At 40.0% G+C, this 26,325-nt stretch overlaps 1 protein-coding gene across 3 annotated transcripts in view; it reads left to right on the forward strand.

Annotated features, from left to right (window-relative positions):
• RASSF6 (Ras association domain family member 6) overlaps positions 1–26,325 on the forward strand; it is an 84,257-nt gene that overhangs the window by 16,929 nt on the left and 41,003 nt on the right. For all 3 annotated transcript variants that reach the window (XM_004465318.5, XM_071216037.1, XM_071216039.1), the window contains exon 3: positions 19,960–20,038. In XM_004465318.5, the coding sequence (XP_004465375.2) occupies positions 19,960–20,038 (79 nt within the window). The remainder of the gene's footprint in view (positions 1–19,959; positions 20,039–26,325) is intronic.

Here is a 26,325-nt window from a genome sequence, read left to right on the forward strand (position 1 = left end):
CCATCTCCAAGTCAATTTGTTGTTTCCTTTGTAATATTTTATAGTACCCCACTCTCAGGTCCATATTTTCCTCATGAACTCCTCTGAGCCTCAGTAAGATTTTAATTAGCCCTTATTAATTTTTTCATTTTTGGTCTTAAAAATATTTCTTTCCTAATAATTACTTTTAAAAATTATTATATTTTATATAGTTATATTATATATAAGCATTCCAAGAGCTGAGAAAATATAGAAACATGTAAATTGAGAAAATAAAAATAATCCGTAATCCCAGCATTAAGAAAAACAAAAATGTACTGTTTAATTTTGGCATGTTCTCCTTCTCCTAAGGATTCTATTTGATATAGTTGAGATCATACTGTATCTTATTTTACACACCTGAGATTATATTAAATATATTCCCCATACCATTAAAGAATCTTCCTAAAGATGATTTTAATGACATCATAACATCAATGATATAGAAAAGTCAATTATAATCATTCCCTCAATTTTGGTCTTTAAGATAGTCCAATTTTTTGAATACACAATGGCTAATTCACAGAAGTGGAATTACTAAACCAAAGTATAAATAAATGTAATATTATAGCTACAAATTAGCTTTCTAAAAAAGTTTTATGAATTTACTCTCCCACCAATAGCTTAAGGCCTTCTGTCATTTCGTTATTGTTTCATAGACAGTTGCTTAGTTTCCCTTGGTAGAATATAAACCATTTGAAGGTAAGACCTAAGCATCTTTTATATCTTCTGTTTCCCAAAGTGGGGTACCTGGATGATTTTGGTACATAAGATGATTTTAAGTGAAGCATAGATGACAGTTTTTTATTTGAACATTATGTAAAGTATGAGAAAACATAACCAGGACATACAATCTTTGATTTCACAAAATGTTATTGCTCAACTAGAAAAAAAGTAAGTGAAAACAGACGATACTTGGAATTGGCCAAAATCATGAAAGTAGTACATGAATAATTAGTTTGAAAAGCCCTACTGTAGCTCTCAGCAGAATATATTCATCACTCTCCTACAAAATAACCTTAAAACAAGTAATCTATAATGATTTTTTACCTCGGAAACCCTTTTTAATAAATACTTTATAGTAATTATGAGTGTAAGAAGAGGAAGAAAACTATCAAATTTTGAGAACCTGTATGCATTCCCATTTTATTATTTATCTGCTGTTAAATATATCACATTGAAACCAATTTTTTTTTTTGGAGAAGATGGCCCAAAGGAAGGCCTGAGATACCAGTGACCCTTATTTTGAGTCATATTTAAATTGACAGAATTGAGAACTTGTAGTTTATCTTGTATAATCAGAGTCCTTTTCAGGCTTAGTATTCTTGTTTGATTGGAGCTCCAGTGGGGTAAAATAAAATATTATAGCAGCATATTTACACAAATACCAGACTTAAAGATGGTATTTCTCCAAATGTGATTATGAACACCTGCTTCCAAATCAGATGTTTCTTAACAAAGTAGAGTCCTTAACAACATAGATTCTGGACCTGCCCCAGAACAACTCAGGTGATTCTGATGCATACTGAAGTCTAAGAACAGCTGCTCAGAGGAAGAAAGGATTAAAGTTCTGAGAACTCTAGACCTCACATCAGTGAAATTCCTAGATCCAGAGTGATCAAGAAAGGGCAGCTCTGATGAAGACGAGACACCAAAGGTTCTCAAATCTCTGCAAACAGTCCCGTGAAATTAAAACACCACTGCCCAATTATGATAGTTCCAAGCCATGAATATGACAAATGCCCCCATTCTTTCATTCACGTAAGGAGTAATTATTCAACTCTCACTCTATGCTAGGCATTGTTCTAGTGAATAAGACAGAACTTACCAACTTTTTAATGAATTTTTATTTTTCTGCACAGAAATACATGAAAATATTTGAAAGTAATAGGAAAACAGAATATGTTTAACGAAATTATGGTTTCAGCGAATTTTATGAGAATGATATGAAAAATAAAGTAACAGGTCCTGATATTGATATCATGATGAGCAATATACTTTGTATTTTCCTACTGGACTAGAATTCTCTGGTCACATCTCTGAATGGTGTTGGCATAGTCTAGGTCTAAGGACTAAGATTCCAGTGACTGTAACACTGTCTGGGGCCCTTACTACTCTCTGATGCACAGGGTTAATGTAAAAAAGTGAGCTGAGAAAAAATAAATAAATAAAAATAAAATGGTTCACCAGCACAATTGCTTTCAAAATACTTTCACTTCAGTCCCTAGAATGAAATCAGGGCATTTTAGAGGTAGTAAGCACCAACTATCTATTAAAAAAAAAAAAAAAAAAGATTCAAATCTAGTTTTAGAATGCCGATCAGATTTCACTTTCAGAACCTTTTAGACTTTTTTCCTATTTAAGAACCCAGTGCAAACCCTTCCTTGTTGCATCTGTTCTAACAATAGCCCAAAAGACATGCGTGCTTTTCTGTCCTTAGTAAATGAGTTTAATTAGCCTGATGTAATAAATTTTAGCTGAAAGTCAAGTATTCCAAAGAATTTCTTTTTCCAAGTGTGTTAGCTGGCACCCTTTACTGAAACAAAGATACCCAGCCACATGCACTTATAAGCACAAATTCAACACAAAGGGCCAGTGTTCCAGAGACTGCTTCTTACCTGGCTGGTAGAGCCAGAAATCAGTGTTTGTACAGGTCGCACGTTCCAGTGTCTTCTCTTGATCAAAGGATTAGGAGCAAGTATTGCCTGGCCCAGTGAACTCTGCAGGTGCGTTTATAAAGAGAGGTCACCACTCTCCTGAAGGCCATTGGATTTCTTTCTTTAAAGCTAAGGAAGCCCTTTCTGACATATTTTTATAAGAAGTAGTGATTTTAAAGGAGGCCAGAAGCAAAAGGCTTGAAACATTTGTTTAGTATCAACTCCGATAAAAATGAGAAATGTTTTCTCCATGGGGATTGTTTTTGAAAACCACATTATTCTTGTTTGATGACCCAGTAAAACTAAAAGAAATTTTCAGTATGAGAAACTGGATTACATGCCTGTTATGTCACAAAATGTCAATAAGAAATCATTTATGGAGAAGCGGCTGTGGCTCAAAAATTTGGGCTCCCATCTACCATATGGGAGGCCCTGGGCTCATACCCAGGGCCTCTTTGTTTTTTGTTGTTTTTTTTTAAAGATTTATTTATTTATTTCTCTCCCCTCCCCCCCCCACCTGCCCCAGTTGTCTGTTCTCTGTGTCTATTTGCTGCGTCTTCTTCTTTGTCCACTTCTGTTGTTGTCAGTGGCTCAGGAATCTGTGTTTCTTTTTGTTGCATCAACTTGTTGTGTCAGCTCTCGGTGTGGGCAGCGCCATTCTTAAGCAGGCTGCACTTTCTGTCGGGCTGGGCAGCTCTCCTAATAGGGCGCACTCCTTGCGCGTGGGGCTCCCCTATGCGGGGGACACCCCTGCGTGGCACAGCACTCCTTGCACGCATCAGCACTGCACATGGGCCCAGGGCCTCTTTGTGAAGGCAGGCTCCCCTGCATGCTATGGAGAGCCAGGAGAGCTGCTGGCCCGAGTACTGCAGAGTGCTGCAGAGAGCTGACACAGGAAGGTGACGCAACAACAACAACAACAAAAGGGAGACAAGCAACAACACAGGAGAGCACACAGCGAACAGACACAGAGAGCAGACAGCAAAAAACAAGCTGCAAGGGGTGGGGTGGAATAAATAAAAATAAAATACAGACACAGAAGAATGCACAGCAAATGGACACACAGAGCAGACAGCATGCAAAAGGCTGCAAGGGAGGGTGGATTTAAAAAAGTCATCTATGAAGCCTCATTTATATGAGGTATTCTTTAATATATGTGTACTGTCAATAGTGATTCATTAAGCCCTATTTTATTCAAATATATAGAAGCATATCCATATAATTCAATAATCTGTTATTCCCAATAAAATTTATCTACCCCATATTTACCTATGTTATTATTTCAGCAGGTGAAAAAAATAAGATCATCTGTGTGCCCCAGATATACCAAAAGTGTTTCCATAGAATCTGATGAAGTCAAAAGTCAAGGACTTCTGAATGTTGCTCTTAAGGTGCTTCCTTGAATTTCTGGATGTGTTAGCTATGCTGGTGTAAGATTTTTTTTTTTGTAAGAGTTATTCAGGATTCAATTTTATATATTTTCTTTCTTAAATATTTACAGAGAATATATCAAGAGCCAGATGTGTACTATAGGACTGTAGAGTTGAAAATTTCAAGCAAAGCAGACAAGAGCACTACTTTCATGGACCTTGCTTTCTAAAGCTGCAGATCTAACTCAAGGCTGAAGGAAAGGAACCCAGTTTTAGGAAAAGAAAGTCGCTTAATAAAGGGGTTCCAGGAAGTCTTCTCCCTGGAAATGATATTTGTGCCCAGAGCTGAAAGAGGGAGGAGTTAATGAGGTTAAGGGAAGTAGGCAGGGAAGCATTTCTATCACAGGAATCCTTATGGCCAAAAGGAGCTCAGAGTTTCAGCAGTGACAGGGGACTAGTGGGGCTGAGGTACAGAACACAGAGAAAAACTTTTCTTGAAAGAAGGCTGAAGAGGAGGGCAGCAGAGACACCAAGCAGGACTTTGTCTGCATGATAAAGATTTGGGTTTTTTATACCAAGGGGAATGGGAAGACATTTAAGGGTTTGAAACAAAAGTGGATGATATGAGTAGACATATTCTACATAGTGTGGTAGATAGATGGGTGATGCCCAGGAAAGAAATGAGGAGGCTACTTAATTTTTTTTGCAAAATATGTAAAAATCAGTGGTCAAAGTCATGGCAGCATTATACAGGGCAGGGTTAGGGAAGCCTGTGACAGGAAAGCTGCTATCTCTAGCTTATGCCATGTTGATGGCCCTGAGAATCACAGACCACTTGTTGTGCTTCTGACCCTCTAGTAACAATCCCAGGGGTTCAGGAGGCTGAAAAGCATATCAGTAAAAATAAATAAAACACTTCATTAATAGAATGGATAGTTTATTTCTCCCTCCCAAGAGAACAAGGGGCATCAGACTGTGAAGGCAAGGTAGTCATCCTCAATAAGCATAAAAGACCTGAGCTGTTTGTATGCGAAGGGTATCATTTTACAGCCAGCTTGCATCTGCTCCAGTAATGACTGGTGTTGTGTGGCACACCTGTGTTTACTTTTCAACTGGGTTTAAAAGACAAATACATAAGCCTTGTATCAGAAAAACCTGAAATGAAAGACTAAACCAGGGAGGATGAGAAGCAAGACCCAGTAAGATATAGGCACCAAATGAATTGCTCATTTCTATATCCAGCCCCACAGTCCAATCAGCAATACCTCCAAAATTTATTCCTAAATCCAACCACTTCTTATTATCTCCACCGCTGCCAATTCAGTTCAAGCTACCATCATCTCTTGCCTGGATAACTGTGACAGCCTCCCATCTGAACGCTCTGCTTCCATTTCTTTGCCCCTATCTTCCACCCTTCCCCCAGCCGCCAGAACGACCATTTAAAATGTCATTTAAAAGACATCATCCTGTGTAAACCTTTGGAAGGTTTCAGGTTGCACTCAGAACAAAATGCATACTCCTGACCATAACCTGTAACGCCCAAAGTGATCTGTTCCAGAAGGACCTTTATAACGTCATCTTGAACTATTTACTGCCTTCTTTCTCTCCTTAAAACACACCAGGTTTAGCCCTGTGGCATTTCCATCTTCTGCCTGAAACACTCTCCTGCAACTCTTCACAATGCTCTTTCCTTCTGATTGTTGAAGTTTCAGTTTAATATTTAAGGATTCCTGACCACCCTGTCTAAAATGCCCTTTCACTAAACTCTCTATTGCATGATCCTGTTTTATTTTTCTCATAGCACTTATGCCTACATGAAATTACCACATTTCTTTATTTACTCTTTTGTTTTCTTCTATCTTCCTCCACCAGAAGATAAGTCCTGTAACTACAAAAGCCTCATCAGTTTGGTATGCTGTAGTTCCCCTAGCATCTATTACATTGTTACATGGTAGTCCCTCAATAATTATTTGTTGAATAGGAATGACTATATGAGTGGCCAACCTCAAAGAACTTAAGTTGGGACATTGGAATTATGACTTGACTGGTATGTCACCCTTAAATACTGTCCCATATCTAGGGACAAGTTGGCTACCTACATCAGTACACCTCACTTTCAAGTGCTTACAAATTTTATGGGAATCTTGGTTAAAATGCAAATTCTGATGTGGAAATAAATAAAGAGCACCCACGTGAGAACAAGGAAAGTCTATTTATTCAGAGCTTACTATAACAAGGGAGTTGGCCACCATCACTTGCATTTGGCAGAAACTCAAAGGTAGGCAGAGAAGTGGGAAAGCTTTATAAGGAAAAAAGGAACGATTTCAACTATGACCTGATTGGAGGTTGCTGGCATGAGGAAGTTGGAGGCAGGCTTACAAGAAGTAGAGCACCCTATTTGATTGGGTAGGGGAGCTTATTGGCTATCTCCAGTTGGTCCCAAGTTAGAAGCAGAAGCAATAATTAGGGAAGCTGTTAGTTATTGATCAAGTCCTGGGTCAATTGTTATAGGTATTATGGTTTGATTTCCTAGAAGGGTTGCTATAGATGGTGGCCAGTTTCCTGGACTAATTGTTACAGTTAATGGGCCAGAGTTTAGTGGTCTGGTTGCTGCTGATAGTGGGTCATTGTCCATTTGTATATTCAGCCTTTCACGTATTTCTAACAAAATATCTCCTATGTGTTCACACAATACTTGGATAAAAGGAGACATTCTTAAATCCTATGGTAGACAGAATAATGGCCTCACGAGGTCAATTCCCTTGAATCTGTGAATATGTTAGGTTCCATGGCAAAGGGCAGTTAAGGTTGCAGATGAAAATAAGATTGCTTTCCATCTCACCTTAAAATAAGGAGATTATCCTGGACTATCTGGATCCCAATATAATCACAAGGGCCTATAAATGTGGAAGAGGGTGACAGAAGAGTCAGTTTCTGAGTGATGGTGTGTGAGAAAGACATGACCCACATGGCTTTAGAGATGAAGGAGGTGGTTATGAGCCTAGGAAGGGAGGCAACCGTTAGAAGAGAGAAAAGGCAAGAAATGGATTGTCTCCTAGAGCCCCCAGAGGGAATGCAGCCTTGCTGACACCTTGATTCTAGCCCACACATACCAGCATCAGATTTCTAATGTACAGAACTGTGAATGATGAATTTATATTGTTTGAAACCACTAAGTTTGTTGCAATAGGTTTCAGCAACAGTAGGAAACATGCAAACCTCATTCCAAGGTATGTTTGATGGGACAGTATTCTCATGTTCCTTACTGAAGTAAAAGAGGGGGAGAATTGGAAGTGTTAGCAGGCTGATTATATATAATTATTTTAATTCTAATTGGAATGACCACCTACTTGCATCCTGCCAGTAGAAAGACTCCCCTTCCTTTGAAGAATAATATCACCCTGATTCTTAGCACCCTTAGATCTAAAAGAGTGGTTCTCAAGTGTGGCCCCTGGACTAGCAGCACCAGAATCACCTAGGAACATGTTAGAAATGCAAATTCTTAAGCCCCAGTTCAGAGCTACTGAATAAGAAATTTTGCTGGTATGGCCCAGCAATCTGTGTTTGAATAAGCCCTTGAGGTGATTTTGATGTTGCTCTGTTTGAGGGCCCCATTGAACTGACATAAACATATGTACCACTGGGTTTTGTGTTATCCATATATATAGGGCACATGAGTTTTCTGGAGCTTTCGAGCAGTATTCTTAGCTACTAGATGTTTCTTTATCTTCTCCTCCCCCACTTTCCCCCCAAAAAAAAATCAGCTACAAGAAACATTCGTATTTTATCAAAATGGAGGTAGTTTCAAGTCCCTACTGGATTAGAACTGAAATATAAAAATTGATCATGACTTGTAGATAATGTCAGGGCTGTGATCCCGAGACCTCTGTGTGTTTCGAGCCAGAGAAGGGCATTGCAGAGCATGTGCTTCCTCGCTCTTTCTTCCCTATCTCCAACTTCTTGGGCCGCCCCTGGGGAATCAGCTGCAGGAGCTAATAGAAAACAAGGTCTGATGTAGCAGCAGCTCATTACAGTTGCCAACTGGAATAACAGGTTGTGAATTTTCTTTAAAAATGTTGTTTTCATTAAAAAATTTTTAGAAGCCAGAAGACAAATAGGGAGGCAGTAGGGACAAGTGTCTCTTCTAATTTAAGGCTGTTGGAAAACATGCCAGTGTGTTAAAACATCAAACACTGAGACTTATCCTCTTAAAAGTAAGAGTTGTTAGATCCAAAACTTTCTCCAGAGGCACTAGCATTAAAAAACTATACAATCATTTTTTGCTTCTCTTCTTATACTCTTTGTCACATGTCTGGTAACATCTAATGACAGTGTTCTCAGTCACTATTGAAAGAGTGAATTTTCATAATTCAGCAAACATTTTGGGTGCTTTTCTTTGTTTTGTACCTTTGAATTAGCTATCACTTCTTCAAGTTGCTTTTTAATACTATGAAAATATTACTTATTCTATCATTCTTCTGATATAATCTGAGTTCTGGGTGTTTGAAGACCTGAGAGAAACAGACATAAGTAGTACATCTATCCACCAGCAGCTCCAGGACATTTTTTTTTTTTAAACAGGGACAATCCTGAAATTAGAAAATGAATGTCTCAGAAAATATGAGAGTTATGAAAGTTACAAAATAGCCAAAATCAGCTATGGTAGAGGGTGAAAGAAATTTGGTTATATTGATTTGTTGATTAGATCACTAATGGAGGTCTTTTTATTATCAGTTGTTAGCACTAGAGATGGAATCAGGGGTCTAAGGATAGGTCTCCTAGAAATAATGGGGAAAACAAATCATGGGCAATACCATCCCAGCCACCTCCACCACCAACTAGTGATACTCTGAGCTGCTTCAAGTTAGAAACTTTTCCTTTCCTAAAAGGGCAGCCTTTTGGCACATGTACCCTTCCCCAGGGCTTTCAAGTCTGGAGGATTAAACAAAATTCAAACTGCAGAGCGCTCTGATGATTTAGAGTTTATAATTTTTTTGTCCAACTCAGATAGCCATCCTCTCCTCCACTTCTCAGTTTTCAAACTTTGTAACAGAACCCCTTTGTTTGAAATAGAAATGTGAATAACCTACTTTGCTAGCTAAAGACAGTGTCTTTGCAGGTTGAGAGCCATTCTTCTTCCTTCATTACTTTATCTAAGCCAGGAGATGAGGGCAAAGGGAAAAAGACCTGGAGCCATGGACAAATATGGAGAAGGGGAGCAGAAGTTGGTACTTTTAATGCCAGGATTCAAGTTGCTAGTAATGAAGGATGAAGTGAGTAAAGAATTCTGCCACTGCTTGCAGACTTAGTAATAGGGAATGATGGCTTGTCTTGGCAAATGGCTTAATACTTATAATAATGCTCTCTATTTAGTATTTTCTGTTGCCCTCATGTATCCTGATTCCATCTTTCCAAAAAACACACAAGAGTTTATACTTTATGTTTTTGTGGAAGTAAAATTATGAAAAAAATATGAGTATTGCACACTCATTATATAAAGTTTGGATAACATTCAAAATTATATAAAATAAAAAATCACTTGTAACCTTACTACCTAGCTAATAACCATGTAATAACTATGTTCCTTTTCCATGTTTAATTTCTAGCTATTTTACAAAATCAGAACCCAGATATTCCATAAATTTTAACACAGCTTTTTCAACCTAACATTTGAAAAATAGTTAAATGATTACATTGCTAAAATTTAACACTCTGAAACAAAATTAATGAAAAAGAAACTAAATGAGAGAGCAATTACCTTTTATTCTTCTACCTCAGTTTTTCATCTCTTTGAAGAGACTTACAAATGTTCCAGGTTCTGCCTCTTAAACATGGCAACACACAGCAGAACGTTGTTCAAAATGTTGTTCGCACACAGTGAATGGACACAGAGAGCAGACAACGGAGTGGGGGGGAGGGAGAAGGGGAGAGAAATAAATAAAAAATAAATCTTAAAAAAAAAAATGTTCTCATGATGAAGTTCTGTGGTTGCCTAATCTGAACCATGAACTATATTCAGCAAGTCTCCAAGAGGCAGAAGTGACACAAACTCAGGAAACATGGCCTTGGGCAAATAAGCCTTTGGTGACTATGCTGTGTTGCATTTTGCTCTGAGGTTTATTTTGCATCACCTGGAAGTCTCTGGTATTTGTGCAGGGTTACAGTTTTCAACAATATTTCTGTTTTGTCTTTAGCGTAACAATATTTCTGTTATTTCCAATTGTAATAATTACTCGTAAAGTGTGGGACAGAGTACTTGGGCTTCCAGAGAAGCAATTAGATAGCCATTTAATTTTGCTATAGATCATTGGTAAAAAAAGAGGAAAATCTTATTGCAACAAATATTTGGCATCCGTTCACTCTATAGGTGTGAGGCATAGTTCCCTTCCACCCATCAAGCTGTTCCAGGCACATGCATAATACAGTTTTATAAAATCAAATGAAAAGTATTTCTTCAGGCCAGCTAAAAAGTCTAATAAGATTAAGGAACTCCTTTCTTGCTAAATCCATTATTCATGGCAAACGTCAGAATGTGACTAATTACCATCTGCTGAGCAGCTGCAATTCTGCCCACAAAGTACAAAGTACACCCAGTACACCCAGGTGTTTTGCAGCTAACATTGGGTCCTGTATTACTCATTAGAACCAAGCTGGAGCCGTAAAGGCACAGGAGCCCTGGGATCTCCTCAGAACTCCTCCCTTTCACCTGTTGACCCCAAGTTAAGTCTCTCCCTGACAAGCACTGTTTCAGAGGCTGTGGTGAAGAATTCTAGGTGTCATCAGCCACTACCAGTGACGCAGTGCCAGCATTTGTTCTGGAGAAGCATATGATTCTGCATTTATTTAGTTGTAGATTCAATTATTTAGAAGTTTTGCATTCCTTAGTTTAGGAAAAGCATTCACTCAGTTTTTTTTTATGCATGCGGTATATTATGTTCCAAAAAGCAAACATTTTTCTTAGAAAATCAGGTTCTTCTATATCATACATAAAGTGTACCAGCTGTGTATCTACTTCTTGGGTGTCCCTGAAGCTAGACAACACAATTTATAAACTGATAGGATTGAATATAGAATCCATTTCTTATCACCTGCGTTATAGCTTTGTTAGGACACTTGAGTCTATGCTAAGCAGGCTGGTGTAGGCTGGGTGGGCAAATCTTTGGCGATTGAGAGGGAAAGTTGCTTTCTTTTTTCTTTTGGCCATGTGTAACATTTATGTGTACGCTAGAAAGTCTGTAAAAAAATTTACCATTGCTAGGTCACATAGCATATTAAATAAGTACTCTCTTTCCTGATGAGGGACAGTTTCAATAACATTTTATTTATTACTTCTGGATTCCTAAAACCATATAACTCTTATACTTATTTTAGGCCCCTTCTAGACTTTAGATCCTTTCATATATGTGGGACATTTGATCACCTTTCCATGGAACATTAGCCTTATTTCTACACCTGTACCCCAACAGTGTTGCAACAGTATCACTGTCTTGCTGCCTTCATCTTGTCTCCTCTGGAAACTCGACTTCCATACAGTACCTGTAGACCCTTAGTATATCATGTGCTTCTTTGCTTAGAGCCTTTAGTATCTTTCCTATTACCTGCAGAAAGAAGTCTAAACGTCATAAAGATGGCTCACTGGGCTCCTGCGTACTCCTTCAGCTAGTTGTTCACCAATATTCATTTTACCGAAGCTCTTACAATTCCAGCTGAGTTTTCTCCATGAACTATAGAAATAGCTCGAAGTCCTTTGTAATGTTATCTTTGTCTGGTAAGCTCTTCTCACCCTTCTTTAATTCTTATCCCCCAAGGTTCACCATAGCCAGCATGTATTCCTTGAAGCTCTCATCCACCATCAGTGCAGGACGGAGGCCCCTTAGTGGTGCTCACACAGAAGTCTCTGGCAGGGATGAGTGAATGATCATTAGTGCAGGTCTTCTGCTAGAGGACAGAATTTGAATCAGTCAGCAGACACAGAGGAGGTTAGATGTATGGTACTTGGTTTCCTATAGAATTGAGGATAAAACGCTATCATTCTTGCCATCTAACAGGACACACCTAAATAACTGGGAAAGATAAGGTTTTATTTTTAAAGGCATTGAGAGAAGGACCATTCCCAGGAAGTCATGCCCTTGCTCCAAAACTCATTATAATGGTTAACCACTATTAGTGCCTAGAAATGTTCCATTGCACTTTCTCCAAGTTCCTCATGCTGAGTTTGAAGTACGTGTCTTGACTTTTGCTATATCTGTATCAGAGGAAAGGTAAATTAGCTAATGTCCATTCTTAATAAAATAGTTGAGGATAAGGAATACATCTACCTGCTCCCTCAACCTTCATCTCTTCAAGTAGAATAATCAAAACTTGTTTCATTTAAGTGTAAGTGTTCAAGTTTTTTATTACTTTAAAGTTCTCATATGGCCTAACATTTTTTAACATATTTCCTTAACCATGATATTTAGAGATTATCCTGTAGTTCCACATTCTCAAAATTTTATATACTTTTCCCACTATGAGATTTCATTTTAAAAATTATATTGATTGCTAACTAATTGTCCACTCATTAGCCACTGAGTTTCCAATCTCTATTTTTTGTTAGCACTTAGCCATTTCTAACTGGGCAGCTTATTTTCCTACTTGAAATATACCTCCTTCATTTATTCTTACTTGAAATGAATATCTGATCACAGTTTTAATTTACCAGGGTAGTTTGGAACTTAGGTTTTCTCACTCAGGGTTCTGTCTCCTCCCCAAGGCTGTGTGAGAAATTGTTTAGGGTAGAGTACACCCAAGTGGCAGACCTCCTTGGCTATGTGGCTTGGGAGGTGTCTTGACTTCTCTGAACCTAAATTTCTTCATCTGTAATTGAGAATAATAATAAGACCTAACCTTACAGCATTGGCATGAAAAATTAAATGGCTAATACACATACAGCACTAAGAACAATACTTGGCATAATAGGTGCTTAGTAAGTGTTAGCTATTATTTTTCTCTCTTACAGTTCATAAATTAAAATGTCCCATTTTGGGCTATCATCTTAAGAAGACTACATTTTTTTCCCGTTCCCTGATATAACATTGATCCAATGGTGATCAGTTTGAAAATAACTCTTCAGTTCCTTGTGCCCCTAATGCCAATGAATCAAATTAGAATGTTATAGGCTCACATAGTATTCCCAAAATCACATTAAACTCATTGTTTCATCTGGTATATAAATTTATCTCAACAATCCCTTTGATAAGGTCAAGAAACATTTGGAATCCATTCACCATTGCTACTGTTGGTCACATAATTTCTGAATTCTCAGTTATAATTCCTCATCTTATATTGCTACACTCCAATCTTCCACACTCCCAAATCCTTCCAACTGCCATTAATACTCATTAGTATTCAATCAGAAAAAAAATAATCAGAAAGGCCCTGTCTGGAAGACTTCTGTGGTATCCAGTTGCACAATAGTTTAAGTGTCGGCAAACGTTCTCTGTAAAGAGCCTGATAAATATCTTAGGCTTTGTGGGCCATGTGGTCTCTTTTGTAACAATACAACTCTGCAGTTATAGCTACAGCCATAAAACAATACATGACTAAATGAGCAAAGCTGTGTTGATTTTATGTATAAAATCAAGTGGCCACCATCCACATTTTTCTGACTCCCTAGGTTTTTTGGAGATTTGTTTCAAGGGAAAGATGTAGTTTACTTCAGTTCACTCATGGAAACATTTTCCAAGTGACTTGCTCCCAAAGAATAAACTTCCCGACTGTAAGTGGTCCTGAGGCAAAAACGTTGAAGCATACTTGTACCATACCTTCATATGCAGTTTTATCAGAAACAGAAGCTGAGGGATTAAGATTATGTAAAACTTCATTTGCTTTAATAACACCTTTTGCTGCTCAGCATATCAGGAGTTGCACGCCAAATGAATTTGAAATTTCTGTGAGCTGCTCTGGCACTCAATAATGAGAGCTATAAAAGTGTTCATACTCTTTACCATTACTAAAATTCTTAAAATATAGCCCACAGCAATGACCCCGAGGGAAAAAAGATCAGTGTGCCCCAAAATATTTAGAGTGGAAATATTCAGTAACAGTAAAAATTTAAAGTAAGCTGGTTGGGAAATGGAGTGACAGCAGGAGGAATTCTGTGGATTGCAAGTGGTAATTATGTGGAGCACACTGATCCTTGGGAATGTGCATGTTAAAAATTATGAATGAGAAAAGTAAAAAAAATTGTCCACATTATCTTAAACACGTCAAAATCAATATACGTGGAATTCTTCTGTTCGATTTTCAGCAAGTATTTATTGAATAAGAGCCTGCTATGAGCAAATCTTTGCTCTAAGCACTGGAACTATAGCAGAGTAAAAAATAGACCAAGATTCTTGCCCTCAAGGAACCTATATTCTTATGGATGGGGGGAGGGGGGGAGAAAGACATTGAGGATCAAAGGGATTTTAAGTATAAATTGATATTTTAATATCATGAGATTTTTCCCCCATAAAACTGCTTGTATAAAAAAGCTTTCCCCCTTTGTTAGGTATGTTTCATTTTTTTAGAATAAGAAATTTCTGAAACTTTCATTCAGTAAATATGTCTCCAACTATGTGACAGGCACTCTTGCAGGCACATGGAATAGAGTGCGAAGAAAACATAAACAGCCCTGCCCTCATGGAGACTACATTCTGGAAAATAAGCAAGATTAACAAGTAAAATGTATAGTAGGCTATATAGTGACTAGGGGAAGATGGGAAGGAGAGAAAGAGAATATGAAATTTGTGGGAAGAACAAAATTTTAGACTGGGTGTTCAAGAAGGGCTTTCTGAGAAGTTGACCTTTTCTTTTTTAAAGATTTATTTTTATTTATTTCTCTCCCCTTTTCCCCTGTTGTCTGATCTCTGTGTCCATTTGCTGTTCTGTTCTTCTGTGTCCACTCGCATCTTGTCATGTGGCACCAGGAAACTGTGTCGCTTTTTTTGTTGCATCATCTTGCTGTGTCAGTTCTATCTGTGTGCAGTGCCACTCCTGGGCGGTTTGCACTTTTTTCACATGGGGCAGCTCTCCTTGCGGGCTTAGTGCATCAGGCACCCCTACACAGGGGACACCCCTGCGTGGCACAGCACTCCCTGCACGCAGCAGCACTGCACGTGAACTGCACGTGAACCCTGGACCCTCCATATGGTAGGCAGGGGTTCTATCAGTTGAACCACAACCGCTTCCCTGAGAAGTTGACTTTTGAGTAAATAGTTAAAATGAATGAGTTAGCTGAAAATGAGATGATCGGGGGGCAGGATCATTCTGGAGAGAGAGAACAAGTACAAGATGGGAGGGTGCTGGTATCATCAGGGAACATCAAGGAGACCAGTGGGCTGGAATGCAGTGAGTGAATGAGAGAATAGTAAGAAATGAGATGTAACAAAAACCAGATTTTGTCTGGCCTCTTATGTTATTTGAGGATGTTGGTTTGTATTCTGAATAACGGGAAGATACTGGAGAGGTTTGAACCAAATAGAATTGTGATTAGATTTTCATTAAAAGAATTGCTGCTGTATTGAGGACAGACTGTAGAGGATGAAGGGCAGAGGCAGGGAGGCTTTCAGGAGGCTATTAGAAAAATGCAGATGAGAAACAATGCAACAATGCAGGTAGGAGCAGTGAGAGTGATGATAAGCAGTCAAATTCTGAAGATACAAATATTTTGTAGGAGATACCAGGGGATGGAACCCAGGACTTTGTTTTTGTTTTTTTGTTTTTTGAAACATAAAGCTTATTAATTTTATTTATAATTCTTACTCCATTGATATGGCTGTTTCTAAGCTTTTCATTATTTCACATCTCTGATTTTACTGTGTCTAAGATTTCTTCTGGAATTCTTGTTGCTTGTATATGCAAGCTTGTTCTTGGAAACATTTTATTAGTAATCAGCAACCAGTTAGGAATATTTGAGCAGTATAAATGCAGTTGAGCACTAATTCAGCAGTTCAGATAGATATTCAATACATGTATTTTGGATTACTATTCTTTAGGAGTACACCTAGACTTAAACTTCAGGAGTAAGCTAAAGGCTTACTTGTAAGAGGTAACTGTGGGTTTGATACTTTGCTGGGCATCAAGAGGGACAGGATGTTGAGGTTTGAAAGGGATGTGGGTAGGATTTTTTAGTTGAACCATGACTGGTTGTGATGGGCAGCAATGATAGGAATTTCAGTGTCTCAGATGTCCAGATTGACAGAAAAAGGGAGTGCAGGGGAATGGGTTTGGGGGATAGGTCTATTAAAGAGAGAAGGAAGATGCCATGTGGAACCCAGGACTTTATACATAGGAAGCAGGTGCTCCACCACTGAACTACATCTGCTCCCCTGGAAATATTTTTTTTATGCGGGTTAATAGCTTAGCTGATGAACTAGACATGGATTATGAGAGAACAAAATGACATCAAGAACAGCACCAAGAATTTTGGCCTGAGCAACTCAGGGCATAGGGCTATCATTAGCTGAAGTTGTGAAAACTGCAGAGGAGCAGGTTGGATGTGATGACAGGACCTCAATTTTGGACATAATTTGAGACGCCTGTAACATCTCAATAGAGTAGGCAGTTGGATATAAGAATGCAGAGTTTAGGAGAGATGTTTGGGCTGGAGATATTACAGTCATCAGCAAAGACATGAAAGTAGGGAGATAAACTGTGAGAAAGTCCAAACAGAAAAGAGAAGAGGTCTAAGGACCAAGCTCAAGGGCATGCCAACATTTAGAGGTCAAGTGGGAACAAGTGATAAGGATTGAGAGGTTCTGAGCAGAGTTGAGAGGAAAAGCAGGCCAGTATGATATCCTGCCTGACAAGTAAATACCCTTCAAGGAAGAGAAGGGGAGCAACTGGACCAAATCCTGCAGATGGGCCAGCATGTCAGGGTTAGAAAAAAATCACTGGATGTAGCATGGTGACCTTGAGAAGTGCCATTTCCTTGGAGTGGTGGAAGTAAAACCCTGACTGGAACATGTTCAAGAGAGAGTCAGCCATTATTAACAACACTTTCAAGGACTTTTTCTGTAAAAGGTAGGTGAGGGAGGGGGTGGAAGCTGGAAAAGAAGTGAAGTCAAGATAAATTTGTTCATTTTCTTAAATATAGGAGAAATAATAACATGTTAGTGTACTGACTGAAATTATCCAAAAGAGAAAGAAAATGTGATGATGCAGGGATGAGAAGGAAGTAATTGTCCTCAAGCAAATAAGAAAGGATAGAATCTAGTGTGCAAGTAGAAGGATTGACATTAGCCATGAGCACAGAACATTCAATCAGAGCAACAGGAAGAGGCAGCTGGGTCCAGATACAGTTTGAAAGATAGATGTGATGGTGGGAGATAGTGGAAATTCTCTTTTAATTGTTTCAAGCACACCGTTCCTTTCCTCATCTCTGTCTTTTCACCACCACCAATAACATCTTCACATTTCTTTTTTGTCCACAGGCCAGGATTCTAAAGCAAGTACGTGCTGTTGCCTCACTCTTTACTCCTCCATTTTTCTTCAGCCTTCTTAACCTGCCTCCTAGTCTTCAGGGCTAGCATATCCATTTATTCCTCTCTTTATTCATTCATTCTCCAATACTTACAGAGTACCTACTTCAGCCTTTCTGCTAATGTTCCTACTTCTAGACTTAAGCTCTTACTGTCTTCTTGGTTGGGGATCACAAAAGCCTAAGAGTCTAGTGAAATATTATCTAAGGTTTAGGGTGATGACGTGGTCAAATTTTAACTGTGCCCATAAAGGAGAGTGTTATAACTTTGAGCCAGTTTGATTTCTTTTTTAAACAATAGTTCTTTCCTTTGACTTTGCCCAAGGTCAGCCTTGAATGACAAATGTCATTTTAAAGAAATATTTCATGAGAAATAGTGTTAATGCAATAGGTCAGTTTGGTAAATCTTTTCTGAAGTCCAGTAGAGAATTTGCTTTCCATGTACCCAGCACACAACAATCAGATATCTGTTCATTGTTGTCACCACCACTGTAGATTTTATAAGCTCTGTTAGAATATTAGAATTTCTCTGTGGTATTTCCAGTCATCATTAAACCTCTTGTTCCTGCCATTTCACAGTTAAAAATAGTATCCCTACCAAGTCAGAGGAGATTATCTTAAATGAATCTGTATTATACTATGGTCTAAGATCTCTCTTTTCCCCAAGTAAAGTGTTCAGATACCTATTATGAGTTATGTAAGCTAATTTATCATTTTGGGGTTTTAACTATCTTATTTCTACCTGACATGAATTTTGAAGCTAAATGAGATAAAAGAATTCTGTAATGCTTTACATTACTTTCAAGAGCCATTAGATCCTTGAGGCCTTTTAATTCAATTCTCTGTCCTCGTACCCCTAAATACTTAGTAATCCTAAACACTGTGAAAGTAAAAAGTAAACAGACATAGATTGTACAGTCAGGCAAATTCTGCTTTGAGAGGGAGAGACAACTCCCTTCCCCCTTCAGAAGACAGCACAGAGTTAAGGCTGTGGTTAAGACTGTGGGTCCTGAAATCAACCGCCTGAACTCAGATCCCAGCTCTGTTGCCTACCAGCTGTGCCTGGTCCTGATGAGGTGGTAATCTTTGCTAAATCTCACAGTATGAGTCTTACAGAGTTGCTATGAGGCTTAAATGAGATAATCTGTGTAAAGTGTGTAGCATAGTCCTAGGGCACATAATAGGAGTTCAATAAATCTTAGCAGTTGCCCATTATCACCAATTGCCCAGAAGATGTCATATTGCTTGGTGTCTTTGTGTTCTCTGGAATGAGGATCTTTCCTATTATCTGGTGAGGCAAAACCCTGAGGGCAAGAGTTCAATGTACAGCTTGTCAGTACACAGACATAATGCTTTGGAGTTTATACTGTGAATCAAGCATTTAAAATTTGTGATGTACCACTTTCTATATGTATGAAGGCATGAGTAAAGTTTCTAAGAAAATCCTTGGGTATTCTCAGTTTGTTTTCCTAAAGTGTCTAGATAAGTGGAGCACATGTTGTTTCCTGACTTCCCCATCTATCAGTGGGATCTGAGCAGTTTCTGGCCTCCAGAGGCACCAGTGTCCCCAACTGAGAAATAATGATATCTTCTAACTCTAAATTCTAGACATGATTCTATGTGACTGTTCTGACAACATCCCCGTTTTAAAAACTAAAAGGTGTTTACTGAATAGTAAGAATTCACTTCTACCTATCAGTAGCAGCAGAAACGAATGAAATACATTCCCAGAGAACTAAAGAAACTATGGATGACCTGAGAGATCCTCATTCAGCTAACAGACTCTGCTATCTCTAACATATCTCTTTCAGTGGGATGCGTTTATCATGTGGTAATCTTCCGATGAATTACTCAGTTCAGAAACAGGAAAACACCTCTTTTCTAAAGGCTTCCATTTAGGGACTGTGGGGTAGGATAAGCATCTCCAGCTGTGGGGACATGGAGGGGAAGGGCAGAAGTGGACTTGTTGGTGTACACCTGCCACAAAGGGTCAGGTCCCCAGGAGCAGTGACCGTTCCTTAACTATGGCTGTCTCCCCAGAGGGAAACACAGTGCCAGAAATGTAATAGGTGTTTCATGTAGGTTGGTTTAAAGTTGCAAGGAAAAAATAAACATGAAACCAAATTTGTGTTTCATGACTGCCTCCTGCCACATAATACTTTCCTGACAACTTTGTCCTCAGTCATTTTCCCATTTTTGGTTATTTATGAATTTAATATCTTCAGTGGTTATTAGCTGATCTTTCAAGAATGTTTCAGTTGTCAATGACATATGTTAAGTTAAAGTGACCAAAAGATTCCACTGAGCCATTTTTTTCTATGTCACACCTTTATGAACTGAAAGCACTATTATGAACTTTCATTGTTAAGAGGCTAAGATTGACTGTAACTTGAATTAATAATTTTTTTTTTAGGGAACAACTTGATTCTTTATTGAAGACCTATAACATTTTTTATGGAAACCAGAAAAATCTGCATATTTTATATGGACAGGTAAGCCCATCAAAGAAATGCAATACAGTTTGAGTCACAGAAAAAATGTTCTAAGCGTACAGGGGAGTCAGGATGAGTTGGAGTCCATAATCAAAGGCACAAATGATCTGGGAGAAACAGGTAAATCTTTAACTTTATTCTGGTTTTTATTTTTAGGCTGTATCATGAAATCCCAGTGCTGGGACATCTGTGACTTTCTTAACATTTTTGGAATAGGAAAGAATTTAAAAATAATTCTAGGGTAGCAGATGTAGCGCAAGCAATTGAGTGCCTGCTTCCCACATACAAAGTGCCGGGTTGACCCCTGGTACCTTTTAAAAACAAAACAAACAATAAACAAACAAATGAAAAGCCCAGCTCTGGCTTCTCACACACAAGGTCTGGGTTTCAATCCCTGGCCCCAATACCTCAAAAAAAAAAAAGATAATTTTAGTAGTGTATTTGCTTTCTATTTTTAAAACAGAGTATGAATATCTTTTGAACAGCAATTCCACTAGGAATCTACCCTAGATATTCTTCTGCAAATATACCAGGATAGTTGTAGAAAAAAGTTAATTGTGACATCACTTGTAGTGCAGAAAATTTGAAAGTGTCTAAAATCTTTACCAGTGGGGGTTTTTCCAAATAAATCATGGCATATATGTAACATGAAGTTTTATCTGGTTGTTAAAATTAGTACATTCCATTCCATGAATGTCTACTGTATCTCAATAATAACAAATAAAAACTTTTAAAGAAAGATTTAGGAAAGTCCTGAAACTAGAAGGCACTTTTAGATGTACAACTGGCAGACTACTGGCCAAACTGACCAAATTCATATATTCTTAGTTTTTGTTTTTATTTTTATTTTTTGCCAACATAGGGTTAGTTTAAAAAACTTTTTCAAATGCCTCATTCTTCATTGGTCTCTCCACAATTTTGTATTCTTATACAAATTTCACATATTTACAAAATCTTCATGGCCCCAGGGAATTTTATATTTTTCTATCCCTGATTTAAACCTTCAAATTTGATGGCACACTGTTGACCAGGCAACCATAATTGACTTGAATCTATAGTTGGGGCAAAAGGAAATTTACAAAGAATTCTGGCCCTGATTAGTGACTTTAAATGATTTAGTTCAATGGGGTATTTCAGTTACCTTCTCAAAATTAATTATATATAGGAGAAAGTATTTACTAATCCCTTTGTAAAGAAATGGATCTAATTTTAAATTCTCCATTTAAATATTGTCTTGTGGGAAGCAGACATGGCTCAACTGATAGAGCGTCCGTCTACCATATGGAGAGTCCAGAGTTCGATCCCCAGGGCCTCCTGACCTGTGTGGTAAGCTGGCCCACGCACAGTGCTGCTGCTTGCAAGGAGTGCCATGCCACACAGGGGTGCCCCCACGTAGGGGTGCCCCATGTACAAGGAGTGCACCCCACAAGGAGAGTAGCCCCGCATGAAAACAGCGCAACCCATCCAGGAGTGGCGCTGCACACATGGAGAGCTGATGCAGCAAGATGATGCAACAAAAAAGAGACCCAGTTTTCCAGTGCTGCTTGATAATGCAAGCGGATGCAGAAGAACACACAGCAAATGGACACAAAGAGCAGACAACAAGGGGGGAAGGGGAGAGAAATAAATAAAATAAATCTTTTTAAAAAATTAAAATTAAGTAAGTATTGTCTTGGATCATAGACCTTAACTATATGTAATGATAAACATCTAGATTTAGGAAAAGGGCCAACTTTAGGAAAATGGTGATTCATATTTTAGTACAATGGTTTCCAAACAATTAAGATGTTAAGAAGTTCGTTTCCTTTAGGAAAAATTTTAATGTAATTCTGAGAATTTACGTTGAGGCCTCTCCTTTCCAATTCTGTATACCAGTGTTCAATTTACAATACAAAATTTTATTTAAATTTTTAAAAAATAGATTAACACTTATAACATTTAAAAAGTTATACAAGGTTCACCATGAATCTATCATTGCTAAATCTTGCAATCTTTATTTGAAGGCCAAATAAGTTAAAATGCACCATTTTCAAAATCTTTTGACTTATGGATGACTTAGTTACAATGATGGGCACTGTTAAAAGGGGCAGTCCATGGCAGATAATGTGCAGCTTTCTTCATTTCTGATTATTAATGAATTTATTAAGCAAATAAGAAAATAAATATTTATTGTCTACCATGTGCCAGACATCATTCTAAAAACTGAAGACAAAGCAATGAAGAAACTAGGCAAATTTGTTGCCTCGATGGTGCTTATATTTTAGTAGAGTAGACAGACAAGAAACAGAGCAGTAAAATGTATGGTATGTCAGGAACTGGGATGGAATGGGGGAAGAGGCACATAAAGACTGAAAGACATGAGGTAACAAATGATGAAGAAGTCTGTGGAACAACATTCTGGGTAGAGAGGCAGTCTAAATATCAGTCCTGAGCCTGGTATATGGACTCAAGGTACAGAGGGAGGCCAGTGTGGCTGGAGCCAAGTGGACCAGGGAAAGTACAGTTGCAGACTGTGTAGGGTCTTATAGATCATTGTAGAGACTTTGGTTTGTAATTGGAATGGGATGGGAAGCCACTGGAGGGTTTGATTAGAGGAGGGACATTATTGAACTTACATTTTAAAAGCATTGCTCTAACCATATGGAAGACCAAGGGAAGAGATAGGTAAACCAGACAGGAAACTATTGCAATAATCCAGGCCAGCAGTAACAGTGGTTTGAACCAGACCTGTGTGTTGGAAGTGGTGACATGCCACCAGATTATGGATATATTTTGAAAGGAGACCTAATAGGACTTGCTGATAATTGAATTAAGTTAAGTATGAAAGAGTGTGAGTTAAGTATGAAAGAAAATTTAGAGGTAGCTCAAAAATTCTTGGCCTGAGCAACTAAAAGGAAGGAATGCTATTAATTAAGATGGGGAAGAATGGGAGGGGGAAATATTTATGTTCAATTAGGAACATAATAAGTTGATGTCAAATAGGCAGTTCAATAGCTGGATTTCATGGGGAAGATTTGAGCTAGATATATAAATTTGGGAGTTGCTGCTTCAGAGAAGGTATATAAAACCCTAAAATTGGTTGAGATCACCAAGGATAGGTGACGTTTCAGAAGACAGGCAGTCCAAAGATTGAGACAATGAGATTAGATCTGTAAATAAGCCTTCATGAAAGATTTATTTGTAACCCATCTCTAAGTAGATGCTTTCTAATATTAGAAAATAGTCTGGCATTCACTAAATGAAAAAAAAAATCATTGCTATTAATCGGAGTATTTCTGCTCAAAGGCAAGACTTAGAGAACCTCAGAAGTATAGTTATTCTGTGCTTTTTTAATGTAAGAGATTAATTGGCCTTTCATTCAGCAAAGAAAGAATGTTAAACACCAATAACTCAAACTGCAGGAGCTGCATTATGCAATGCCATTCAAAGAACAAATTGTATTTGATTGTTTAAAACAACCGACAGGCAACCCAAACCTCTCAGGAATCCAAAATGTGGGCTCAAAGGTGGGCGAAAGGAGCGGCGGCGAGAATCCTGGGGTGGAAGGGGGGTTGGGGCCCTTCAGGTCCTCTGTGCTTCGGGCCAATGACCGGGCCTCCTGGGAGAACTCGGCGGGCACCCCCAGGACGCAGAGTTGGGTGGGGAAGGGAGGCAGCGGCTCTGAGGCTAAGACTTTAACTGGGGCAGAAGAGGGCGTTGTGGTTCTAAGCCAGAGCTGGCTCAACATGACCAGGGAATGGCACCCTCAGCCCTTCCTGCTTCCTGGTGGCTCCCTGCGAGGGGAGAGAAGACAGGACAGTGGCTGTAGGGGAGTGGACGACGGCCCCATAGGAAGCCTGGGCTCTGGGCAGAGCTAGACCAGCCATTGGCAGCCCCTGGTTCCCACAGGAGGAAGTAAAGCTCCCGCCTGTCAGTCCTGGGGCTCTGGGTGGTCCTGGAAAGATGGGTGTGTAAGCCCTAGCCCTTTTAGGACACCCCAGGCGCAGCCTGGCTTTATCCAATCAAGGCATGAGGATCCCTGCCTGAGACTGGAGGTGCTAGGATGAGTACTAACTTCAGCTCTGAGCTCCTAGGAGGATCACTTATGTCTCTGAGACTGAGGCAGGGTTGGAATTTTGGAGGTAGAGATAATTCACAGAGAAGTGGTCAGCACCAGGAACTTTCCCTCCTTCTCACATCTTATAAATTATCTTTGGAATCCTTCCTGAGAAAGAGCAGCATCCCTGAGCCTGTCTGGACTGGAGCAAGTCTTGTGACCCAAGGATTTTCATTCTTGCAGTATTTAGCAGTGTTACTCCTTCTTGCCCTCCCCTTCAGAAGAAACCTTATGCAGAACTCCATAGTAGAAAGCTGATCTGCTCCAGCTGAAGTGGCCCAGTGAAGTCCTTCAGGCCTGTTTAGAAAGAACAGTGTTGTTCACAGGAAAGATCATCTAACAGGGCAGCATGGAATTTTTGTGCAATGCTTACCCTGCATGCTCTCCCCAGCCCAGGGAAGCCACTTGACTATGCACAAGGTCTCTTCATGTGGTGGCCCATGCTGTTCGGCCCTGGATCCTGGGCCTGCATTCTGCCCCTCGCCCCCCATCTTACTACCATATCCTTACTGCACCTCCTTCCCTTCGCAGGCTCACGAGGTTTAGGACACAGGAAAACCAACTACAGGACCCAGGAGGGCAGGAAATAAAACAGAGACTTCCCAGGATCAGAGATGGAAGCATCTACTTTCCTACTCACTCTAGTCTACTCCTGAGGGCCTCCACAGCTGGCAAGCAGTGTCCCAGCCAGGTGACCAGTCTTGTCTCAGAACACACTGCCCTAGATTTCTGCACCTTCCATACCAGCCAGTGTCCACTCCTAGAGCAGCCTACACCCCCCAGCATACCACTTCACGTGCAGGAGCCCATGACCGCTGAGAGGGCCTCACTGGTGGACCAGCTCTCAGGGTGAGACTGCCCGATGCCCAGGGCTGCCTGGGGGAATCAAGGAGGGAAGGGGAAGGAGAGCAGGGAGCCTGAGTGTGCTAAAGCAGCAGCCCACAAGGAACATAAATCAGTGAAGCTAGCAAAAGACAGAAAAGCCACACAGAATCCATGCAGGGGCGGGGGCTAGCCCTGTCACTGGCCTACTCATCATTTACACATACATACAGGAGATGTGGCCGCTCTTCCATCATCCCCAGGTATGCCCCACACTGGGGGGCAGTGGGGAGAAGGGAAGAGGGCATCATGCCAGTGACTCTATGTACAGTGAGAAGCCCCCATCCACTCTCCCACCCTCTTGCCCATCCCCTGCAGCTCCCCCCATGAGGCTGTCTCTTCCCTCTGAGATTCTTGGGCACAGCCAGCAGCTCTTTCCTTTTACTAGAGGGTAAGCCTGACCTGCTGTGCCCTTTGGGCTGTGCAGTCCAGCTGGGCCAGAGCCAGCCCCAAGTAGCATCTGCCTTGGTGGCCGGTATGGCAGTTTGGGTAGTGGGCATGGTGCTCTTTTTTGTGTCTGGTGTGGCTTTCCCATCCATGGCTGGGGTAGCACTGCCATCTGTGGCTGGAGTGGCATTATGGTCTGCAGAGGCCACATTATCACTCTTTGCAGCAAGAGTAGCATCACCCTCTGTGGCTGGGGTGGCACTGCCCCCAGGGACTGAGGTAGTTCCACTACTAGATGCAGGTGCGGCCCTGCCTGCAGTCCGAGGGGTGGCAGTGCCTGTGGCTGGGGCAGATTGGGCCAAGCCATGCTGGACTATTCTGGCACCTGAAGCCATCTCATGAGGATGGTCATCCTGACAACCTTCTGAAAGAAGGAGAGCAGAGAGTGACTCAAGGTTTGCAGAAGCTGGACTCATTCCCTAGCAGTGGCCAAACTCACAGTGCTCCTGGCTGCCTCCCCGCCCCAGAGTCCTGGGCTGCGCTGCTCAGCATACCTGCTTAAAATAGTGACTGTGGCTACAGCCACACCTAATAGCCAGAGAAAAGTCTGCATGGGGCTGCAGGGGTGCAGCGCAGGTCAGAAACTGTTGGTACCAAAAGGAGCTCTTAGGGTTGGGCCAGAAAAGTAAGCCATCCTAGTCTTACCTTCCATTTGGCCCTGGCAAAGTTTTTTTCAGTCTGGGGACAGACCATGCTTGATGTTCTTATCAGAAGCAGTGTTGCCAGAAATCCTAGGAAGGTGGGTTCCCTGAAAGGTCACAAGGAGACCACAAGGCTGTCACCCAGGAAGGCCACAGACATGAACCCCACGCTGCCTGGCTGAGAGCCTGCTTGCCCGCCCATCCACTCACTGGATGTGCAC

The sequence above is a fragment of the Dasypus novemcinctus genome, chromosome 1 (genome assembly GCF_030445035.2).
Source record: "Dasypus novemcinctus isolate mDasNov1 chromosome 1, mDasNov1.1.hap2, whole genome shotgun sequence".
NCBI classification, from domain to species: domain Eukaryota; kingdom Metazoa; phylum Chordata; class Mammalia; order Cingulata; family Dasypodidae; genus Dasypus; species Dasypus novemcinctus.